Genomic DNA, 22,234 nt, shown 5'->3' with positions numbered 1-22,234 from the left:
GGGGAATTCCTATTGAACATGCGTTAATCACATGACGCGATTTGAGAACATACAGCACTGTTCATATTTTGTAATTATGACAAATCAAAGACTGAATTTAAAATGTAGCATGTAAATAATGATCAACGACAAATACTTTATCCGAAAAATGACTGTCCGGAAAAAATGAACGTGTTTTGCACATGAAATAATATGTGCATATTGTTTGACTGCAGAAAATGAAAACCAATTACTCATTAAATACGTCATCAATATATAATTTGGTTAACATTTTGCTTTACAATTTGCTTTTGCACTACTTTACTTTGCTAATTGACACTTAAAATATTTCAAGATGGCGGACATTTGACTTTTTAGATTTTTCGAAACTAGCGAAGATATTTCGTCAATTGCAGTCCATGTCCGTACCATCTGCAAACAAATCGGAAATAAATAAATAAATAAAATACCGGAGAAAATCGGTACATAGCGAACATTTCCAAAATGCCGAATTCGTTCTCAAATGATCGCGCACTCGAACGAATTTTCGTGAATTGATAATTTGTTGGTTTATTTCCAAACTGTCTTTTCAGATTTTTGCTATCTCCATAGCCGAGATTTCATCGCATTGGCGATTAGGCGATGGGTAATTTTGCAGAATGCTTATTTTCAAATGGGTATAATCAAACGTGTTATCCTAAAAATTAAGGATTTTACTATTCACGGAAAGTTACGAAAATTCTACCAACAAATAAACATTTCTTGTGTATTTCGTGTACAGATGCAAATCATGCGAAAAGTAGACTTCATGGACAACGTCACATCATTCTTCCGCGGGGAAAGTGTGGACTCAAATATTAGATTGCTGAATAAAAACTTTGTAACGCAGAGGTCGCTAATATTATTGTATACAGCTTCATGTGGGGTCGGCGTGTATTCGGCTGCCTGAGCGCTGATTGGCTGATGCGCTAACCAAGAAGACTTTGATTGACAGCTGAAAAAATCAATATTGGCCACTTGCTGAGAAATTCATTAAAAACAGTAGCTCTTGGTTGGATTTAACGGTCTGAATAACCCGATTTACTGTTGACATTTGAACTTGTTGTGTATTAAAAAATAGCGTACATGCGGAATATCGGACGTCCAATGACTTCCACCATTTGCATAATGGATGAACGACTGTCGTTTCGGGCGTAATTTATGCCCCGAGGTCCACTAACGGAAGCGCTGTTCACACCTATACGTTATTATTCAAACCTTTCCACCTAAATATTTTTAGTGGGCGAAATGTCTACCCCTTTGCACCGCAAATATCAGTGGCACAAACTAGTAGTGGCATGAAACGTCAATTAACCAGACACACATGCTACATAATGTGCCAAAGCCGGCAAAGGCCTTTATTTACCGAATAAATTACATCCTGTTTCGTATTTACGCTCAATTAAAAAAGGACACAATTATGTTTTAAACAAAACCGTTACTTATTCATTAACCTTTTAACCTCAGTCCGTCAACACGTGTTTTTGTTTTGCCGAAACAACATCATTCCCCACCCACTTTTTTACAATTACGATGACATGTAAGCAATTGTTTTTTCCATGTTCAACAGAAAACAGGTAGTTAAAAAATAACAAAATGATTTTCAAAGTGTACAAACGTTAATATAAATACATTCATTATTTTAAAAACTTTATCTGTACTATGCTAATTGTCTATTTGATACCTGCTTCTCAAATCTGACTCCATCTTTGTTGTTGTTGTAATAGATGATGAACAGATCACACCCTACTACTGCTTTTTATCTTTTCCTTATTGTAGTACGTTTTAATATTTAGAATTTGTTAATTTAACAAAGCAGTATATAATTTATTTGAATTTCAAAATATGCTAATATAAAACATGCAGTGTGTATTTTAACGTATCTTATCAATAATAATACTGCAATGTTGATTTTCTAATACCGTTTTGGCCGCCGTTTTGTCTTGGGTGTCTACAATAGGGCACGTGATTCTGACCACCTCCGGGGTGGGCGGTGAAAAGAAAACAAAACAAGTTATACTGCTCTTTGATACTTAGACAAAGCACATGACTTATTACAGATGACTTATGACAATGTCAATCATACAAGTGACAGGCACCGGCAAGTCGTTTGCCAATGACAGGACGCCATTCTATGGCGTTAGGGTTCCAACTGAAATTAAGACAATGATTAAACCATTATCAAAATTAGACAAAAATATTTTCAGGAAAATACTCGTTTGTAAGTTTAGTTATTTTGTCTTCCTGAAGGTTATTTGCATCTATTGATTTCAGATTCGTTTTCATCTTGTGATATTACAGACTTTCTAGATGGATTTCTTGTGCTCTATTCATTAGTAATTTTATAAATAGATATTAAATCAATAATTTACAATATATTTTTGCATTATTACTCTATCATTTGCGTATAAATATGAAAATATGTTGTATGCCATGTCACTATGTGTAGATGCAGATCAGCCTGTTAATGAGACGACAAAACCTTGCTTGAGTTTACCACACTCGACAGACAGCACAGCTTCTGGCCAGACTGCGCATCCCTGGTGACTGACTTTACAACAGACAGTGCAATTTCTGGCCAGACTGTTAGATTGCTGCTGGCATATGGCATAAGATGCATTTTTACCAAATAAGGCTGCCATCCTTATCAAAACAGTGTTTTTTCCCTGGAAATAATAAAAAAATCACCAAAAAATAACATCTGATACTGAATCAAATTCTAAATTTGTTTTCTCTTTATCAAGAGTGCATAGTAGACAATAAATCCTCCATATACATAAATAAACTCAGCATCAGGTTAATATTTTAGTTAAAACCTATTTATTTTAGGTCGACTGCATTGAAAGCCTAAGGCTTATATAAAGTTCTCGAGTCCGTTTCGTGGGCCTAGAACCAGTACTTGGTGTCTTTTGGGGAGATCTTAAGGACGCTCCCACGGTGGGGATCGAACCCATGACCTCCTTCTTGCTAGGCGGACACCATAAACATTACACCACGGCAACCTAACTAAGCATTAATAAAATGAATCTGTCACCCACCAAACAATGATGTAATTTTATTCATATACATGACTTCATTTGATGTTTTGCTTTTTTTCTGACAACTTCAGTAGCAGGCAAGCTTGCTCAATTGGTAGAATGCTGGCCTACAAATCTGAGGATGGGGGGGTTTAATCCCAAGCCTTGCCACATCATATGTGTGGAGATTGGTCATAAAATCCTTTCTACAGCTGTTCTACCCCTAACCCTTCAGTTGCCAGTTATTTTCAAAAGTGAATGCGCATAGAACTTTAATACCTGTTCCTGATGGAGTTTGTTTAGAAGATAGGGACTTTTTTCATTCATATGTTAAATTAGTAACATGTAAGTGTTGAATACATAAACGTTTATTTACTTGGTCAAAAACAAAAACCACTGTCTAAGGCTCATGGCTCAGGTCTTTTATAGGCCTCACAAAAAACCTTATCTGTATTGAACACTATATAAGTAATTGCTTTTTTTAGAAGAACAGTTTAAATAAAACTTCCTATTGAATTATCATTATGATATTTAAAAGATTCTCATCATTAGAAAATAACACAAATATTCCCCATTCTGAGGACTTAGTAATCATAGTTATTTTGATAATTCTTGACATATTTACAAATAATTAAACAAACATAATGTTGGAACAAAACTGTGTGACCATTGTGTTTTTGCTTAATGGGTATGTTTACCAGGTTACTGATGTCATGTATTTATACCTGGCCAAAGGCGAAGGGATAAAGAATTGGCGTTGTCGGTCCCTCAGTCCATCTGTCTGTCACAAATTTGCACCCTTCCATAAACATAATTTATTGGGTGGTGGGATATCAATTCAACCAAATTGCTTGTTTCATTTATGTTTATGTTTGGTTCTTCTTCTTCTTTTATAATAATGGCTATGTTCAATACTGATACATTCTGGCCATGCATGGGGGGTTAAATCAATTGGTAACAATCAAAAATTATTTAAATGCTTTTCACAAAAGTATTTTTGACAGACTGTACATAACTTAAATTTAAAAAATACACACTTGGACATTATTTACACATATTTAAGTATATTGCAGTTTTCTGTTTCAATTCAATTTTGATTGATAGGGTAATGTTATTCTATATTTCAGTAATAGTGACAGCCATTGAAGGGAAAGAAGTTGAATATAAACAGTTGAAAGAGCTAGAAAGTAAAGACTTTAGCGAAGAAGTTTTAAGCATTATATACTCAGGATTACTCAAACTGCTACAAAACGCTCTCCGAGTGCCACTAGAATCCTTGAAACAAGAGGTACACATCTTTTATATATTTATATACATACAATACCATATTGTTTTAAGTTCTGAAAAATGTTTAATTTTTGTTATGCCATGGACATAAAGTTTAAGGTATTTTTGTCTACGCCTACTTAAATGCCATCAGTCCAAAGCTTGGACGCCATCAATCAAAGTTTGAAATGGACTGGCATTCTCATGTAATAACTAATTATAATAAGTCGGATCTTGTGACCGCTTTTTTCAATGTTTTAAATAATTTCTGTCAGGCATATTTTATTTTGGGTTCAGCCGGTTTTTAAATGTTTTTAGAACTAATCACTAAAATATGAATTTATTAATAGGACTGATTGATTAAACCACCATTTTTAGCTCACCTGTCACGAAGTGACATGGTGAGCTTATGTGACCGTGTGATGTCCGGCGTCCGTATGTGCGTGCGTGTGTGTGTGTGCGTGTGTGTGCCCGTCAACAATTTGTTTGTGTAGACAGTAGTCTAGAGGTCACAGTTTTCATCCAATCTTTATGACATTTGGTCAGAATGTTTATCGTGATGAAATCTGGGTTGGGATTGTATTTGGGTCATCTGGGGTCAAAAACTAGGACTAAGGTCAAAAACTAGGTCACAGAATAGGTAAAAAAATAGAAAAACCTTGTGTAGACAATAGAGGTTGCAGTTTGTATCCAATCTTTATGAAATTTGGTCAGAATCTTTATCTTGATGAAATCTGGGTTGGGATTGTATTTGGGTCATCAGGGGTCAAAAACTAGGTCACAAGGTCAAAAACTAGGTCAAATAATAGACAAACCTTGTGTAGACAGTAGAGGTCACAGTTTTCATCCAATCTTTATGAAATTTGGTCAAAATGTTTATCTTGATGAAATCTGGGTTGTGATTGTATTTGAGTCATCTGGGGTCAAACACCAGGTCACTAGGTCAAAAACTAGGTCAAATAATAGAAAAACCTTGTGTAGACAGTAGAGGTCACAGTTTTCATCTAGTCTTTATGAAATTTGGTCAGAATGTTTATCTTGATAAAATCTGGGTTGGGATTGTATTTGGGTCATCTGGGGTCAAAAACTAGGTAAAAAACTAGGTCAAAAACTAGGTCAAATAATAGAAAAACCTTGTGTAGGCAATAGAGGTCGCAGTTTTCATCCAATCTTTGTTATTTGGTCAGAATGTTTATCTTGATGAAATCTGGGTTGGGATTGTATTTGGGTCATCTGAGGTCAAAACTTAGGTCACTAGGTCAAATAATAGAAAAAACGTCTACAATTTGTTTGTGTAGACAGTAGAGGTCACAGTTTTCATCCAATCTTTATGAAATTTGGTCAGAATGTTTATCTTGATGATATCTGGGTTGGGATTGTATTTGGGTCATCTGGGGTCAAAAACTAGGTCACTAGGTCAAAAACTAGGTCTCTTGGTCAAATAATAGAAAAACGTTGTATAGACAATAGAGGTCACAGTTTTCATCCAATCTTAATGAAATTTGGTCAGAATGTTAATCTTGATGAAATCTGGATTGGTATTGTATTTGGGTCATCTGGAGTTAAAAACTAGGTCACTAGGTCAAATAATAGAAAAACCTTGTGTAGACAATAGAGGTAACAGTTTTCATCCAATCTTTATAAAATTTGATCAGAATGTTTATCTTGATGAAATCTGGGTTGGGATTGTTTTTGGGTCAACTGGGGTCAAAAACTAGGTCACTAGGTCAAAAAATAGAAAAACCTTGTGTAAACAATAGAGGTCACAGTTTTCATCTAATCTTTATGAAATTTGGTCAGAATGTTTATCTTGATAAAATCTGGGTTGGGATTGTATTTGGTTAGTCAGGTGAGCGATTCAGGGCCATCATGGCCCTCTTGTATGAATTTTAGTCTTTACTTTGTTTAATAAATCAAAAGTTAAAAGTTATAGAAGCAAAATAACACTTCAGACATTGAAAAAAACTATAAAACATTTGTTAAGGAGTTATCATCAGATGAAATCGAGGAAGTTATACCGAGCTTGTAACAATGGAATAATTGTAATTATTCTGTTGTTTCTTATTACAAAATGGTTACAAATGGATTGCTAACATTAAGCAAAATATAAGCTGTATTGTATAGCAAAATGTCTGGGTGCTAAAGGCATCAGACTGTTGTTTCAGATTACCATGGTTGGAAACCAGGTGCATGCAACATTTTTCTTTTGACTTATTTTTAGAATACTTTACATTTGATTTCTAATGCTTATTTGTCAAGAAGTTGAATGCCATACTTTAAAGTATTCTGAATTCTCTAAACAAGTCAGTTTAAGTCTATGCTTGTCTGTTACAATCTATCATCATGCTTTTATGATTAAACACGTAATTGGTTTTTAATACATTTATTTTCAGTTATTCAAAGAAGATTTGCATGAATTACAGTAAGTATATATGTAACTCCTAAGTCTTACTATTTTATGTTTTGTTTATTATTAAAGGCATAATCTGCATAGGCATATTCTGTGACTCTCATTTTGAAATTATAAATTTGTGAATACAGTGGGGTTAGAGTTAATGTTCAGCAGACTGAACAAGAATAATACATTATATATCGTTTTGTTCTTTTAATTTTATTGATTTGAAATTAAAAATGAAGTCCACACGCAGCACCTGGTTATTGATTATACCCAATTTAATCATTACCATTCAGTAATTTTGGTAACACTTCTTTCAGTAATAGAGATTTACTAGTAAATAATGTATAAACAATTATCCTCAGTATATAATTAACTACAGCTTTGTCACAGACGTGACGTATACCCCCACGTGCCGCATTGACACAGACTATTTTGCATGTTGTCTTCACAAAACAAGAGAATCAAATTTATGGCGATTTTTTAAGAATTATTATGCCATTATCATTTATGGCCATTTTTGACCCTTGAACTCAAAGTATGACCTTGATATAGGAGATATCAACATAATTCTTTTGTGCGACACACCGTCCAATGATGGTGAACAAATGATTTTAAAATGTCACAAAAAAGTTATGGCCCGGACAAGCTCATTTATGGCCATTTTTTACCTTTGAACTCAGTGTGACCTTGACCTTGGAGATATCGACGTAATTCTTTTGCGTGACAAACCGTCCAATGATGATGAACAAATGTGCCAAATGATTTGAAAATCTCAAAATGAGCGACATAGTTATGGCCCGGACAAGCTCATTTATGGCAATTTTTGACCTTTGAACTCAAAGTGTGACCTTGACCTTGGAGATAAATACGTAATTCTTTTGCGCAACATACTGTCCAGTGATGGTGAACAAATGATTTTAAAATCTCACAATGAACGACATAGTTATGGCCCGGACAAGCTCATGTTTTGCCTTTTTTGACCTTTGAACTCAAAGTGTGACCTTGACCTTGGAGATATAATTCTTTCGCGCAACACACTGCCCAGTAATGGTGAACAAATGTGCCAAATGATTTTAAAATCTCACAATGATCAACATAGTAATGGCCCGGACAAGCTCATGTATGGCCATTTTTGACCTTTGAACTCAAAGTGCGACCTTGACCTTGGAGATATTGACATAATTCTTTCGCGCGACACATCGTTTAATTATGGTGAACAAATGTGCCAAATGATTTTAAAATCTCACAATGAACGCCGTAGTAATACCCCGGACAAGCTCATTTAAGGCCATTTTTGACCTTTGAACTCAAAGTGTGACCTTGACCTTTGAGATATTGACGCAATTCTTTCGCATGACACACCGTCCAATGATGGTGAACAAATGTGCTAATTGATTTTAAAATCTCACAATAAATTGCAAAGTTCTGGCCCGGACAAGCTCATTTATGGCCATTTTTGACCTTTGAACTCTAAGTGTGACCTTTACCTTTGAGATATTGATGTTATTCTTTTGCGAGACACACCGTCCAATGATGGTGAACAAATGTGCCAAATGATTTTAAAATCTCACAATGAACAACATAGTTATTGCCAGGACAAGAGTTCGGGACAGACCGACCGACAGACAGTCAGACCGACAAAGTGACTCTTATATGTATAGCCCCCATTACCAATGGCAATGGGAGCCCCCATTACCAATGGTAATGGGGGTATAATTATTTATGTACTATAATACTACTACAGTTGATTATATGTAATGTTCTTAAAGATTTTCTTTCTTTCAGAATTCCAGAAGATTTCCAGACAGATTTAGCAAGTGTGGTCTTTGGAAATAGGTAGGCTGTATAACTACGTTTGGAGTACAGAGTACGCTGTGTTTCAATACCATGGGGTCTCTGTCTGTTCTCCAATTCATTTTAGTATGGAACTTCAGATTTTAAATGTATTAGAGAACCAAAAACTAGTGTGCATATATATACCTTATTTTCCGTGTCTTTTTTTATTTATATGTTATCAAAGGTATTAAGTTGTAATAACCAAAATGCACTTTTTGTATGTGAAATAAGTATAGGACATTTAACATATTGTTCAGTAATGTATTACAAGTAAAAAAGCATGAAAGGACATCCAAAGTTTTATAAGTTAATTACTGTAGTTTTATGAATTTCAATAAAATCTAAGGGCAGCCTTATGAATTTTTCTGCAATCATTCCTTCTCCCCTCCACGACCCCAAGGACTTTGCCTGGTATGCTGACAGGGCTGTTGTTACTACAAGTTAGGAAGTTTAACCCTTTGCATGCTGGGTAATTTGTCGTCTGCTAAATGTCTTCTGCTGAATTTCTAAAATAAGCATTTTCTTCGTTCTGTGGCGTCTCATCTGGATCCAAACTGTTTGCAAAGGCCTTTAAAATTCGGTTCCAGCACTGAAAGAGTTAAGCAGTGTAACAGTTGAATAATTCAAATCAGCAATGAACCTAGCTAGCAAGCTTATCTACATATCCAAGAATCGCAGGTTAAATTACCAGACCTGCCCTTTAACTTGTTAACAGAATTGTCTTGAAATTATTTCTTTGGTCATTCTCCCCATACCTCTGGTTCAAGAAGGATAGTTGTCAGTAACTGGCATAAGTCTGTGCATTTAATATTTAAAACCTAGCTAAGACTGTAAAAATTTGATTCCGTTAACTGACTGTCAAGATATGACTACTTTTGAAAAAGGTAAAAAATCAAATTACACAAAAATAAACAAATTTGCAATGTGATGTGTAAAAGGCAGCTACAGCTATTACTGTCAGAACAGAAACAATATTTTACAAATAGGTATAATCAAGAAGAAAAAACGACCAATTGGCTGGCTTCATGGAAGTTAAATGTTTAAACTTTTTGACCTACCAGTAGATTGGAGTTCTTGCCAGTAATCATGCAGAGATAACAAACCTGCTAACCAGGAATACCTGTGGTCATTTTGCAGAGACATTACTTTTCCACAAAATATGAATCGCATAGAAATTAGTAAACAATTATAAGCAGTTGAACTTTTGTATACCAAATGAATTACGTGTTTTTTCTATGAAATTCTGACGGGCGTTTCGTACTGTTTGTGATTTTTAATAAATAGGAATTCATCATTAGAATATAGTGGGGAAGGAATTCAAATTCAGTCTATAGTATAGTAATGGCAGTAAATGGCAGTTAATGGTTTATGACAGAAGCAATCTAACTGATGTGTTGAATTGACGTCGGCAATATCTTTCCAGGAGATCAACAATTGACAGAGTTTCTATATTGTCCAGACCGCGTCTTCCTCAGATAGACTGTCTGAAGTGGCGAGTCGATGTAGGCATTTCAACGAGGTATGCTTCAAACTGAGTCTGCATTTAAGTCCATCAAAGCACAAAGTACTCATGGTTAGTTTTTAGCTCGACTATTCATAGGAAAGTCCGAGCTGTGCTACTCACCCATATGTCGGCATGATGCCCTGGTTAAGTTGAATGTGAAGTATCTACACATCACAGTTTCTACTACAGTAGACTCTGCCAAAACTGGACTCTGCGAATACCGGAGATCTCCAGATTCCAAACGGTCGGGCCAGTCCCGTAATTTCCCCTTCTATTTCTTTGTTAAAAAATGTTGAATAAACCGAACTCTCTCAAAACCGGAAACCCAACGGATACCTCCTTGAATTTCGTCATGATCAACATAAAATACTTTGAGTACACCGGATGGTCCAAATTCTCAAGATGCCCGAGGCATGTAAATTACAAGACCTAGTCAGCATGGCGCGTGCGTTTCACACATTCCGCTCACGCAATTATCGATTATTGGATTAAACATATCATAAAGGTGTCAAGTTGTTACTGCGCTATGGAAGTCCGATAAAATAATGCAAAACAATCTGTGAATGTATATTATAGACGTGCGGTAACACAAAAAAGTGATTGACGACACTATTAAGCTTATGATAAACAATTTAATGACAAAATTAATGCATGCCGTTGCGACGATCACTTTCTTGTGATTTTCTCGGGTAGTTTAAAAGATCTTATAGCCATGTTTAAAACGCTTAAATGGATGTTTGTTTGTCAGATAAAACTGTGAGAAATATGACCGTTAAATATCCATCCATCCGTCTGCAAATTCATTCATTGCCTTTTCGTAATTTCAAACGCATCTTCAGTATCAATAATCTAAAATCTACAAGTCTTCTCAAATCTAAAATGTTGCAACCTCCAGCTAAACGCAGACGCGTAGAGCTTACATTAGAAATTTTTTTTTCGCTGATCATGGAATCAACTTCTCAACCAAAACCATCTCTGAAGGTAAAAATGAAGTCTTGAATTACGTAAACGAAAATTTAAATGTCAATGCACCTGCTCTAGATTTGTGCCTTTAATCGAATAAAAACACATTTTTTGAAGAATACTTTAAACATAAACATTACATGAGTACAGTTATCCCATGGTACATGTAAATGTATATGGTTTGTTGTATTCTTATATGATTTTGTACACAATGCATACAATGTATATTTTGGCAATATGCCTACTCTTGGTAAACCGGAACTCTCTGAAAACCAGACGATCAGGTCGGTCCCCAGACTGTCCGGTTTACAGAGAGTCTACTGTACTGGTTTTCTGTTGTTACGTAACCCTATACCACTTATATGCGTATTTGATGCATTTGTAGTCCCTTAAAAAGTTAAATTTAATTTTAGACCTCTCTTACTAGTTCCAAGTTTTAAAGGCTTCATTTCCAACCCTTAGATACTGATGAGCAGCAAACAGCATAAAACCTGAACAGACTGCAAGTTTCTTGCAGGCTGTTCTGGTTTTATGCTGTTTGCACATAGCCATTTTTACTTTGCTTCTGAGTGGGAAAGGTTTAACACATTTGTTCTGGGACATTGTGTGAGGTCACTGACCACATTTCAAAACTCTGATGCGCAGGCTGGTCAGGATATACACTAGCTGCATGTGACAAGATCTGTTTTGGAATGTATTAAATTGCTCACTTGTCTACGTTTGGTAACACACTTGTGTGTTTTCTAACCTAAATGATAAGGTTTAGAACTTTTATTGAAAGGAAAAGGAAAAAAGCATGAGAAAGTAATGAAGAAATGTAAGAAAACAATTATACCTTGGTACAGTCTAAAAAAGGCTTTGAAGCCCTATATTTGACCTTTGACCTTGAAGGATGACCTTGACCTTTCACCACTCAAAATGTGCAGCTTTATGAGATACACATGCATGCCAAATATCAAGTTGCTATCTTCAATATTGCAAAAGTTATGGTCAATGTTAAAGTTTGACGCAAACAAACCAACAAACAGACAGGGCAAAAACAATATTCCCCCCAGTATAGACTGGGGGACATAAAAATACTAAAGTTTTGTTATGTGTTACAGATTTTGACAAAATCACATACAGTTATGGGCCTTCAGATATAGCTGCTGTGCTGCTTCAAAGTGCAGTAGGGGGAATTGTGTTTCACAAACCTAGCTCTTGTTTAATAAATTAATATATCAGGGTGGAGAATCAACGGGGATTTCAGGGGCTTACACACGGGCTGTACAGAATGTAAACACACTGTTAAGAACTTTATTTTTGCAAATATATCAACTTATTGAAATACATTTGCAAAAGTCTGAAGAGCATAAAAGACAGATTTTCTTGCAGTTTGTGTTGCTATCTTAAGGTATAAGAATAAATCCTTGAATTAGTCTGAAATCGGTAAAAATTGTTCACCTTGCCTGCTGCATTGCTGTTGACATGAATGCAGTTAAAAATAGAATTTTTGAACAAAAACACATGCTTATTAGATAAAGTATTTCTGATGTATTTCACATTGCCATAAGCAGCATGAAAATCTGTCTTTTATGCACTAGTTGAAATTCTTAAGAAAAATTGTTTAAAAAAGTTATTGGGGGGAAAAAAGCACCACTTACCGGGCTGTTTAATCCATAAACGTTTAATTGGGAAAACCCACAAAGTCATGTGATCCTGCACCCTGATATCAATGGTCACATCAAGCTAGGATCGGAGGGAATTTTAACGACATTCCTTGGTTAATATATATTTTGTTTCATTTTTTTTTGGAATTGAAGTCCTGCTTCTCAAAACAAGTTGTTGATCAGCAAATTACTCCAAATATTTCTATTGGCTAAATTCAAGGTCATTCGCAAGACAATTCAAACTCAACAGAAGTTGAAAATTAAACAAAAGATTTAAGCTCCGCAAACTATTAGGGACAGTCACTTAGATATATGCTGTACAATAACAACAAAAATAATTTCCACAAGGACCCCTACATTTTTGCCTATAAATTGTCATTACATCTAGACCAAGCATAGGCACATCATTTTTTTTTATAAATTCATTAAACGATTCATGTTTGTGTATATCTCAACTTTGCAATATTTTACCCAATAATTGTTGTATTTTTATGCCCCCTTTCGAAGAAAAGGGGGCATATAGTGATCGGACTGTCCGTCTGTCTGTCCGTCTGTCTGTCTTTCTGTCACACTTTGCGTTTAGGTTTCGAAAAATGCTCATAACTTCTATGTCCCTCTAGATATAACCTTCATATTTGGTATGCATGTTTATATGGACAAGGCCTTTACATATGCACAAAAATTTTTACCATGTGACCTTGACCTTGAACTTAGGTTCGCGTTTAGGTTTCGAAATCTGCGTTTAGGTTTAAAAAAATTCTCATAACTTCTATGTCCCTTGAGATATAACCTTCATATTTGGTATGCCTGTGTATATGGACAAGGCCTTTCCATACGCACACAAATCTTGACCCCTGTGACCTTGACCTTGAACTAAGGGTCAGCGTTTAGGTTTTGAAATCTGTGTTTAGGTTTCGAAAAATGCTTCTAACTTCTATGTCCCTTGAGATATAAACTTCATATTTGGTATGCATGTGTATATGGACAAGGCCTTTCCATACGCACAAAAGATTTTACCCCTGTGACCTTGACCTTGGACTTAGGGTCCGCGTTTAGGTTTCGAAATCTGCGTTTAGGTTTAAAAAAATGCTCATAACTTCTATGTCCCTTGAGATATAACCTTCATATTTGGTATGCATGTGTATATGGACAAGGCCTTTCCATACGCCCACAAATTTTGACCCCTGTGACCTTGACCTTGAACTTAGGGTCCGCGTCTAGGTTTCGAAATCTGCGTTTAGGTTTCAAAAAATGCTCATAACTTCTGTGTCCCTTGAGATATAACCTTCATATTTGGTATGCATGTGTATATGGACAAGGCCTTTCCATACGCATAAAAAAATTTACCCCTGTGACCTTGACCTTGAAGATAGGGTCCGCGTTTAAGTTTCGAAATCTGCGTTTAGGTTTCGAAAAATGCTCATAACTTCTATGTCCCTTGAGATTTAAGGTTCATATTTGGTATGCATGTGTATATGGACAAGGCCTTTCCATACGCATACAAATTTTGACCCCTGTGACCTTGACCTTGAAGATAGGGTCCGCGTTTAGGTTTCGAAATCTGCGTTTAGGTTTTGAAAAATGCTCATTACTCTATGTCCCTTCAGATATAACCTTCATATTTGGTATGCATGTGTATATGGACAAGGCCTTTCCATACGCACACAAATTTTGACCCCTGTGACCTTGACCTTGAACTTAGGGTGCGCGTTTAGGTTTCGAAATCTGCGTTTAGGTTTCGAAAAAAGCTCATAACTTCTATCAAGCGTTTATAGGGGGCATAAGTCATCCTATGGTGACAGCTCTTGTTTCACATTTTAATTACATACTCAACATTAAAGACCAGTAACATTTTTCTTTGAGTGTACTTTATCGGTATGACTTGATACCGAAAACAACATGTTTACATGAAAAACAACTTCTGATACTGAAAACAACTTTGTGTTTCAAGACATCGCAAAAACAACTGCAAAGACCACATAAAATTTTGTTGTTCAACATTACAGTTTTCATGTACCTGTAAAAGCATAGTTCAATAGTTTACAAATCAATAAGCCATCGTGACGTCATTAACTTTTAAAATTTCATAAAACAGAAAAACAGGTTAGTCTCCTATCTTTATGTAATATATTAGGCTCGGCAAGTACAAAACATGTTTAGTCTAAGTCTAAGCCTCACCTGATATATTACATCACAATAGGACAGTAACCTGTTATTCTCTACATATATTTAATGGATAGGATATATGTGATAGACATAGGAACTTATTTTATAGTAACAGGAGCAGTGCTGGTATAAATAATGCTATGGAATAACAAGTCATTGGTGCAGTGATAACCTCAGATGCTGAAAACAACACAAACATACCTTACGAGAAAGAAAACAACTTTGTTTTTGAAAAACCATTGTGCTTTATTTACCTCTAAAACAATGTTAATTTACAGATCTTTTGCCTTTTCAGCATAATAAGAATTGAGTAAATTGTAGTGCAAATAAGTATTGGCGAACAAACAAATTTATACAGCTAACACTAATCTTGAATAGTATAAATTTAGATACCCTGAAAACAGCATAAGTATTATTTTGTTTATATAGTGTTTTTTGTTAACCACAACCATTAAAACTCTTTGAATACATATTTCATAATATTATTGAATCTGCAATCACAATTTAATTTGAACTCGTATTTTTATGCCCCCACAGATGGGGAGCCATTTATATAGCAATTGACCATGAGTCTTTTCCTACGTCCAGAAAAGTGTCTCTTCATTTTCTCTTTTACTATGGTTGAATCTTGTTCAGTTGAATGACTTTTATGTGTAGTTTATCTCAAAGAAAAAAATGTTGGCTGCGATGAATTTGGTCCGAAAGATGGCACTTAGTCGTTTTTTCCACAATGCAATAAATAGTCCCAAAATGGTGTTATTTCACTACCTGTTGTCAATGACAATACTTGGGCCAAGCTCGAATCTGGTTCATATGTGTTAAAAAATCTAGTTAACTTGAGTCGCATTCTAAGAAAACTGGGCTTAATGCATGTGCGTAAAGTGTCATCCCAGATTAGCCTGTGCAGTCCACACAGGCAAATCAGGGTCGACACTTTCCACCTTAACTGGATTTTCATGTAGAAGAAACTTCCTTTAAACTAAAAATACCTTAAAAGCGGAAAGTGTCATCCCTGATTAGCCTGTGCGGACTGCACAGGCTAATCTGGGATGACACTTTACGCACATGCACTAAGCCCAGCTTTCTCAGAACGCAACTCATTTGTTTACCTCAAACTCAGGTGAATGCTTAAGGGCATAATAAAATAAAAAAACTGAAAAAGTTTTGAAAACATGTTTTGAAAACATATTGTTAGTGTTGGATATTATGTGAAAAAGGTATACTTTATGCAAGCACATAATTGTTTTTAACTCTCAAAATATTTGCATATAACGTTTTTGTAATTGATGTAAGAAAATATTTAAAAAATAAATAAATACATGGTCAGTTCTCCAGTAGAATCAGTGAATGTTACAATGAAATGTTTTCTGTATCTCTTGTTGTTTTCAATACTTTAATAATGTGATAAAATAAGGTTTTCTAACTACTAAACTGATCAACATGTTTATAAAATGCAAGATATGTACAAAGATATGCATATATACAATACTGAACATTTGTTAAAACGTCCTTACGTAAGAAACACTGCAAACTCCTTTTTTTCAACATTAGAAATCTATTTTGGTATCTACAGTAGTACTGGCAAGTTGTTAATTTTCCTATTTTATGACATGTAAGTTTTCTTTCAGTGTCTTAAATAGGGTGCTGGAGCCAACTGTGCTAATGGAGATGACATTATCAGATGGAAACATTCACACATTTGAGGTAAAATGAAAGACATTTTTTACAAAACAGATACGAAACATACCAGGATATTCTTGGAAGTTAATGAGTTACCAGTAATGTGTGAAATGTGATAAGTCAGATAATATACATGTGTATTTGACATGTGTTGCTTTTGATGATAGTTTTTGGTGGAATAATGTAAGGGGCACACGTGTCTGATGCTCAAATCTAAGTGTAATGCTTTGCAAATCTTGATCAGTCTGTGTGTTTGCATTCCAAACATTTTCTGGGCAAATTCTACTGAACCCTAAGGGCTGTACCCAGGAAATTTAGGGTCCCTTAATATTATTCCAGGTTCTTCATAATTTATAGTAGGGGGTCTCTCATTTTGGGGTAATTGTGTCAAATGTCATACTGCAATATTGAATACAATATAGAATAACACTCAATAATTTTTAAAACTGTTTTGGTTACACTACAATATTTCCCGGTATGTAAAAGGGGTCTAGTTTCCCTTGACTGACTTTGTAGATTGGTCATGAAGAGTGGAGGCTCACTTCATTATTGGGACTTACTGATTTAGGCTAAGCACAACAGATTAAAGATAAAACAAAAAGCAACCCAGCATTGATTATCTGTGTTACCATCTCATGAAAAAAACTTTGGTTAATAACTTTGCAATTCTTAGCCTGATGTCATCTCATGTCAATCATTTTGTTATGCCTCTGGTAGGGTGGCATATAGCAGTTGAACTGTCCGTCAGTATGTCAGTATGTGTGTATGTCTGTCTGTCCGTCCGTCAAAAAAAAAACTTAAACGGTGGCCATAACTTTTGCATAATTGAAGATAGAAACTTGATATTTGGCATGCATGTGTATCTCATGAAGCTGCACCTTTTGAGTGGTGGAAGTTCAAGGTCAAACATCCTTCAAGGTCAAAGGATTTTATTTTTTTTAACAAATTCAAAGCGGCGTTCTCATGTCAAGGTTTTTTTGGCACGATTTTATAGTCGAAATTCGGCTATGTTGTCTATCCCAAAAAGTATACTTTTTTCCCAAAATGTGGCAAAAAATTCCCAATTTCCAAAAAAAAAAAAATTTTTTTTTTTTTTTTTTTTTAAGAAAGAAGTGTCTAATGCGTATTTTATCTCAATTTTAATTCAATTACATCTAACAAAGTATTATATGATTTTTTTTCTTTTAATTTGTATGATTATAAAGAGTTATATCAAATTTAGTATTTCCCTAATCAGTGGACTTTTCGTTTGGAATAAAAAGGCTAATGAATTTATTTTCCCAATTTCATGAAAATGCCTATAAAATTCCCAATTCCAAAGCCATGAGCTATCTTCCCAAAAAGTGGGGAAAAAAACCTGCATGAAGCTGCACATTTTGAGTGGTGGAAGTTCAAGGTCAAGGTCATCCTTCAAGGTCAAAGGTCAACAAAAAATAAATAATCAAAGCAGCGTTCTCATGAAGCTGCACATTTTGAGTGGTGGAAGTTCAAAGTCAAGGTCATCCTTCAAGGTCAAAGGTATAAAAAAATATTAATAATTTTTTTCAAAGCGGCGCAATAGGGGGCATTGTGTTTCTGACGAGCACATCTCTTGTTAAGAAGGATGTGCCGTTAACATATCAGAGTAAACATGCCCGAGGAAAAAATGTCAGAAGTTAAGTGGTAAAAAATGAATTTCCAGAGGTAACAAGATGTGTTTGTCAAACACTATGCCCCCCCCCCATATATTTGACCTTGAAGGATGACCTTGACCTTTCAACACTCAAAATGTGCAGCTCCATGAGATACACATGCATGCTAAATATCAAGTTGCTATCTTCAATATTGCAAAAATATGGCCAATGTTAAATTTGACGCAAACAAACCAACAAACAAACAGACAGGGCAAAAACTATATATCCCCCAGTATAGACTAGTCTGGGGGACATAAAAATGCCAGATGTTGTATAGTTAAATACAATAGTATGTTTGAGCATTGATCCATTTGCAAACATAGAGAATGTCCTTCTTTCGTTTAGATACTTACAAAGTTGTCTGCTGCATATTTATTTGAATTGGGAGTCTCGCCTTGTTTTGACACAGTATCAATTTTTGGTAATGGTATGTGAGTTATGTATCAACTTGAAGGATATTAAATAAAATTTTAATTTTAATTTGTATCATAAATGTTAAAGAAGACTTTTAAAGAATTTCTAAAAAACAATTATTAGTGACAAATCAAAAAAGAAATATCACTTTTTTTCCCCCAATTATTTTTGTTTGATGATTCATGCACAATAAATCCCCATCAGTAAACATAATCATCATCAAAACCCTGTTTGTTTGTCACATTGCTTAGTATGGTCCCCACACAAAAAAATTCCATTAAAAGAATTAAAATTCAATGTATATTTTAAAAGGAATTTTATAGGTTTCTTTGATGACTGATCATCAAAAACACAATTACAGTTTAGATTTATTAGTAACACAATTATAATAAATACAAATTGTTCGATAAGACAAAGTAATTAGTAAAAAAAGCATAGAATCGTCCCATTCTGTACTCAATATCCTAAGAAATATTGCTCATGGCATTTTTTCTTATGGCATTTTCAACACTACTATTTTTTAGCTCTACTGGCCGAAGGCCTGAAGAGCTTATGTCATGGCGTGGTTTCTGTCGTCCGTGCGTGCGTGCGTTAGACTTTTTCTTGTTTACGCAATAAAGTCCACAGTTTTCATCCGATTCTTTTCAAACTTGTTCAGTGTCTTTATATTAATGAGGACTCGAACCCTATTGAAAATAGGTTACATCAGAGTAAAAAGTCCAGAATTATCTCCCCTTGAATTTGAGAAAATTGTGAAATATGGCTTGTTTACACAATTAAGTCCACAGTTTTCATCCAATCATTTCCCAACTTGCATAGTGTCTTTATCTGAATGATGAGTCAAACCCTGGAGCTACACATTTTGAGTGGTGAAAGGTCAAGGTCATCCTTCAAGGTCAAAGGTAAAAAAAAAATCAAAGCGGCACAGAAGGGGACATAGTGTTTCCGACAAACACATTTCTTGTTTGTTTACATATAAAGTTCTATCCTTTTGAAACTTCAACTGATTTTTTATATCATCAAGGCCCAAAACCCCATTGAGAGTGAAGAAAATTTGTCCAACTTATTGTTGAAAAGGAGCCATTTGTGCGTGCGTGCGTTAGACTTTTTCTTGTTTACGCGATAAAGTCCACAGTTTTCATCCGATTCTTTTCAAACTTGTTCAGTGTCTTTATATTAATGAGGTCTCGAACCCTATTGAAAAATGGGTTACATCAGAGTAAAAAGTCCAGAATTATCTGCCCTTGAACTTGAGAAAATTGTGAAATAAGGCTTGTTTATGCAATAAAGTCCACAGTTTTCATCCAATCATTTCCCAACTTGCACAGTGTCTATCTGAATGATGAGTCAAACCCTATTGAAAATGAGCAATATCGGAGTTATAAGTCCAGAATTAATTCAGTTTTTTTATGTGATTAAGTCCATAATTTTCATCCAATTCTTGGCAAACTTGCACAGTGTCTTTGTATCAATGAGGACTCAAACTCTTTTTTAAAAAGAGTGAGCAATATCGAAGCAATAAGTCCAGAATGACTTCCCCTTGAATATGAGAAAATTTTCAAATCCCGCTTGTTTACGCAATTAATTCCACAATTTTCATCCAATTATTTCCAAATTTGCACAGTATCTTTATATCAATGAGGACCTGAACCCTATTGAATATGAGCAGTATCAGAGAAATAAGTACATAATAATCTCCCCTTGAATTTGAGAAATTTCTCCTTGTTTGCGCGATTAAGTACACAGTTTCCATATTATTCTTTCCAAACTCACACAGTGTTTATAGCAGTAGAGCGATTCAGGCCCTCATGGGCCTTTTGTTTATATATAGGCATTTTTACTTTTGGCATTTTTACCTCTGGCATTTTAACCTACATTCATTAAAAAGTCATAAGGTCAAATTGACGGAAGGATACACAGTCCTGTTTGGGCAAACCAATATATCAACAGGCTGTTAGTCCAGCATATTAAATTAAGCCATTGTGATAATTTGAATATCATTCATGATTTGGTAAAGCGCCTTGAAGTTATTGCATTCTAGCCTAGGCAAATTTGGTCTTAAAAAGAAGATACATTGACAATCTTCAAGTGCTGATCAATGCATAGAATTCATGTGTGTTTAAAATTTGTTGAAAGGCATCACATTATGACCAGGTGAAAAAAAACCAGTACAGATCAAGACTTTTACGCATTTTATGAAAAAAAATTGTCTTGAGGTGTAGATGAGAGCTGCATTTTCAGCAATCTTGAAAACAAATCTTCAGCTTGCATTGCCGGTGTTCCAATACTTAGATCTCAAATACTACTTGAGTTTGAACAAGTAAAAAAAAAGTGAAAAAATGAAGTGTAGCTCTTTGAAAAATATAATGCTTCATACTATTGTTCTTTGTTGTTCATTATGTCATTCTGAAGAAACATGAATGAGACACGGTAATCTATACAATATGAGCATTTACATGAAAACATTAGTCTTATGTCATATGCTGCCAGCGTAGCTCCAGACCAGCCTGCTCATCCGCAGGAGCTACCATTTTTGCCAATGAGGCCAATAAACCTTAAGCGTGATTTGTATGAAGGACTGAACATGACTAGACTGTGCAGATGGGCAGGCTGGTCTGGAACCACCCTGGAGGTATATAACATACGACGCTATTTTGTATGACATAAATGTATTGTTTTCCTGCTTCAGGTACCTGTCTCAAAATTCCATGAACTGCGCTACAACGTTGCATTTGTTCTGAAGGAAATGGAAGACTTGGAGCAGCGAAATGTCCTAAAGATCAAAGACTGAAAATAAATCACTATTGTATAGTCTTATCATCTGTGTACATAGTTATTCATTTTCACATTATTTTAATTATACATCTAATTAAGTAGTGTTTATTTTGAGAAATAATTTAATGGCTCCGTCTGATTAATAGGACTTTATAATTAAATACCCATAGACAACACGGATTTTATTATAATATTGTATTGTTTTATTATTGACAAAACTTACAAGGATGTTTCTATATGCAACACTGATAGCAAGACTGCTTGGCATTATGTTGTGATTCTTTATAAAGATTGTTTCCTTGTGGCTACACTCTGCTTGTTTATTTCTCTATTTTGCAACAGAAAAACTGTTTCTTATCTGAAGAAATAATCATTTGTTATAATTTACATTAAGCTTTCTGCATTATGTTTGTTGACAAATGTAACAGTCATCATCATTTCATTGTGTTTGTTTTACAAACAATTATGTTGTAAGACTGATTAGAAACATGTGCTTGGCTAGATAGCTGCATATGTGATGACAAGTATGATTTAATTACTGTTTAACTGTATGATGATTATTATGAAATCATATTGATTCGTTTATTTTCTTGCAAAAAAAATTCAGACCCTGCACGAAATGTATGAGAACACCATACTAAATAAGACGTGAATGATAGTAGCAGCTTTGAAATTCATCATGCCATTCCACATACCTAGTTATTAAAGAAAAAATAATTATTTGTATGAATTTTAGGGATAACCCTCAAATGTGTTTGTAAAAATAGTGAATAGTATGTTTGTTTTGTTTAAACAACTGTTCTGTCAGGAAATTCACATATTTACATGTATTACTTAAACATCAATTAATTAAAAAATAAAATTATGTATACACA

At 34.7% G+C, this 22,234-nt stretch overlaps 1 protein-coding gene across 1 annotated transcript; it reads left to right on the top strand.

Moving 5' to 3' along the window:
• Positions 1-1,967: 1,967 nt before the first annotated feature.
• On the top strand, positions 1,968-22,234 carry LOC127876896 (COMM domain-containing protein 5-like). The gene is made up of 7 exons (XM_052422403.1): positions 1,968-2,239; positions 4,163-4,323; positions 6,695-6,723; positions 8,485-8,535; positions 9,959-10,054; positions 16,446-16,521; positions 21,274-22,234. The coding sequence occupies exons 1-7, from the start codon at positions 2,086-2,088 to the stop codon at positions 21,373-21,375; spliced, it is 669 nt and encodes a 222-aa protein (XP_052278363.1). The 5' UTR covers positions 1,968-2,085; the 3' UTR covers positions 21,376-22,234.

This window comes from Dreissena polymorpha, chromosome 4, assembly GCF_020536995.1.
Source record: "Dreissena polymorpha isolate Duluth1 chromosome 4, UMN_Dpol_1.0, whole genome shotgun sequence".
Classification (NCBI taxonomy): domain Eukaryota; kingdom Metazoa; phylum Mollusca; class Bivalvia; order Myida; family Dreissenidae; genus Dreissena; species Dreissena polymorpha.
Note: the sequence above shows the minus strand (reverse complement) of the source record. Positions and strands in the feature narration are given on the sequence as shown.

Bases quoted from the DNA above. Each gene is read 5' to 3' on its own strand.
- LOC127876896 (XM_052422403.1), top strand. From the start codon at position 2,086: ATGACAATGTCAATCATACAAGTGACAGGCACCGGCAAGTCGTTTGCC. The intron at 6,724-8,484 runs GTAAGTATATAT...TCTTTCTTTCAG, and splicing joins GAAGATTTGCATGAATTACA to AATTCCAGAAGATTTCCAGA. The intron at 8,536-9,958 runs GTAGGCTGTATA...ATATCTTTCCAG, and splicing joins AGTGTGGTCTTTGGAAATAG to GAGATCAACAATTGACAGAG.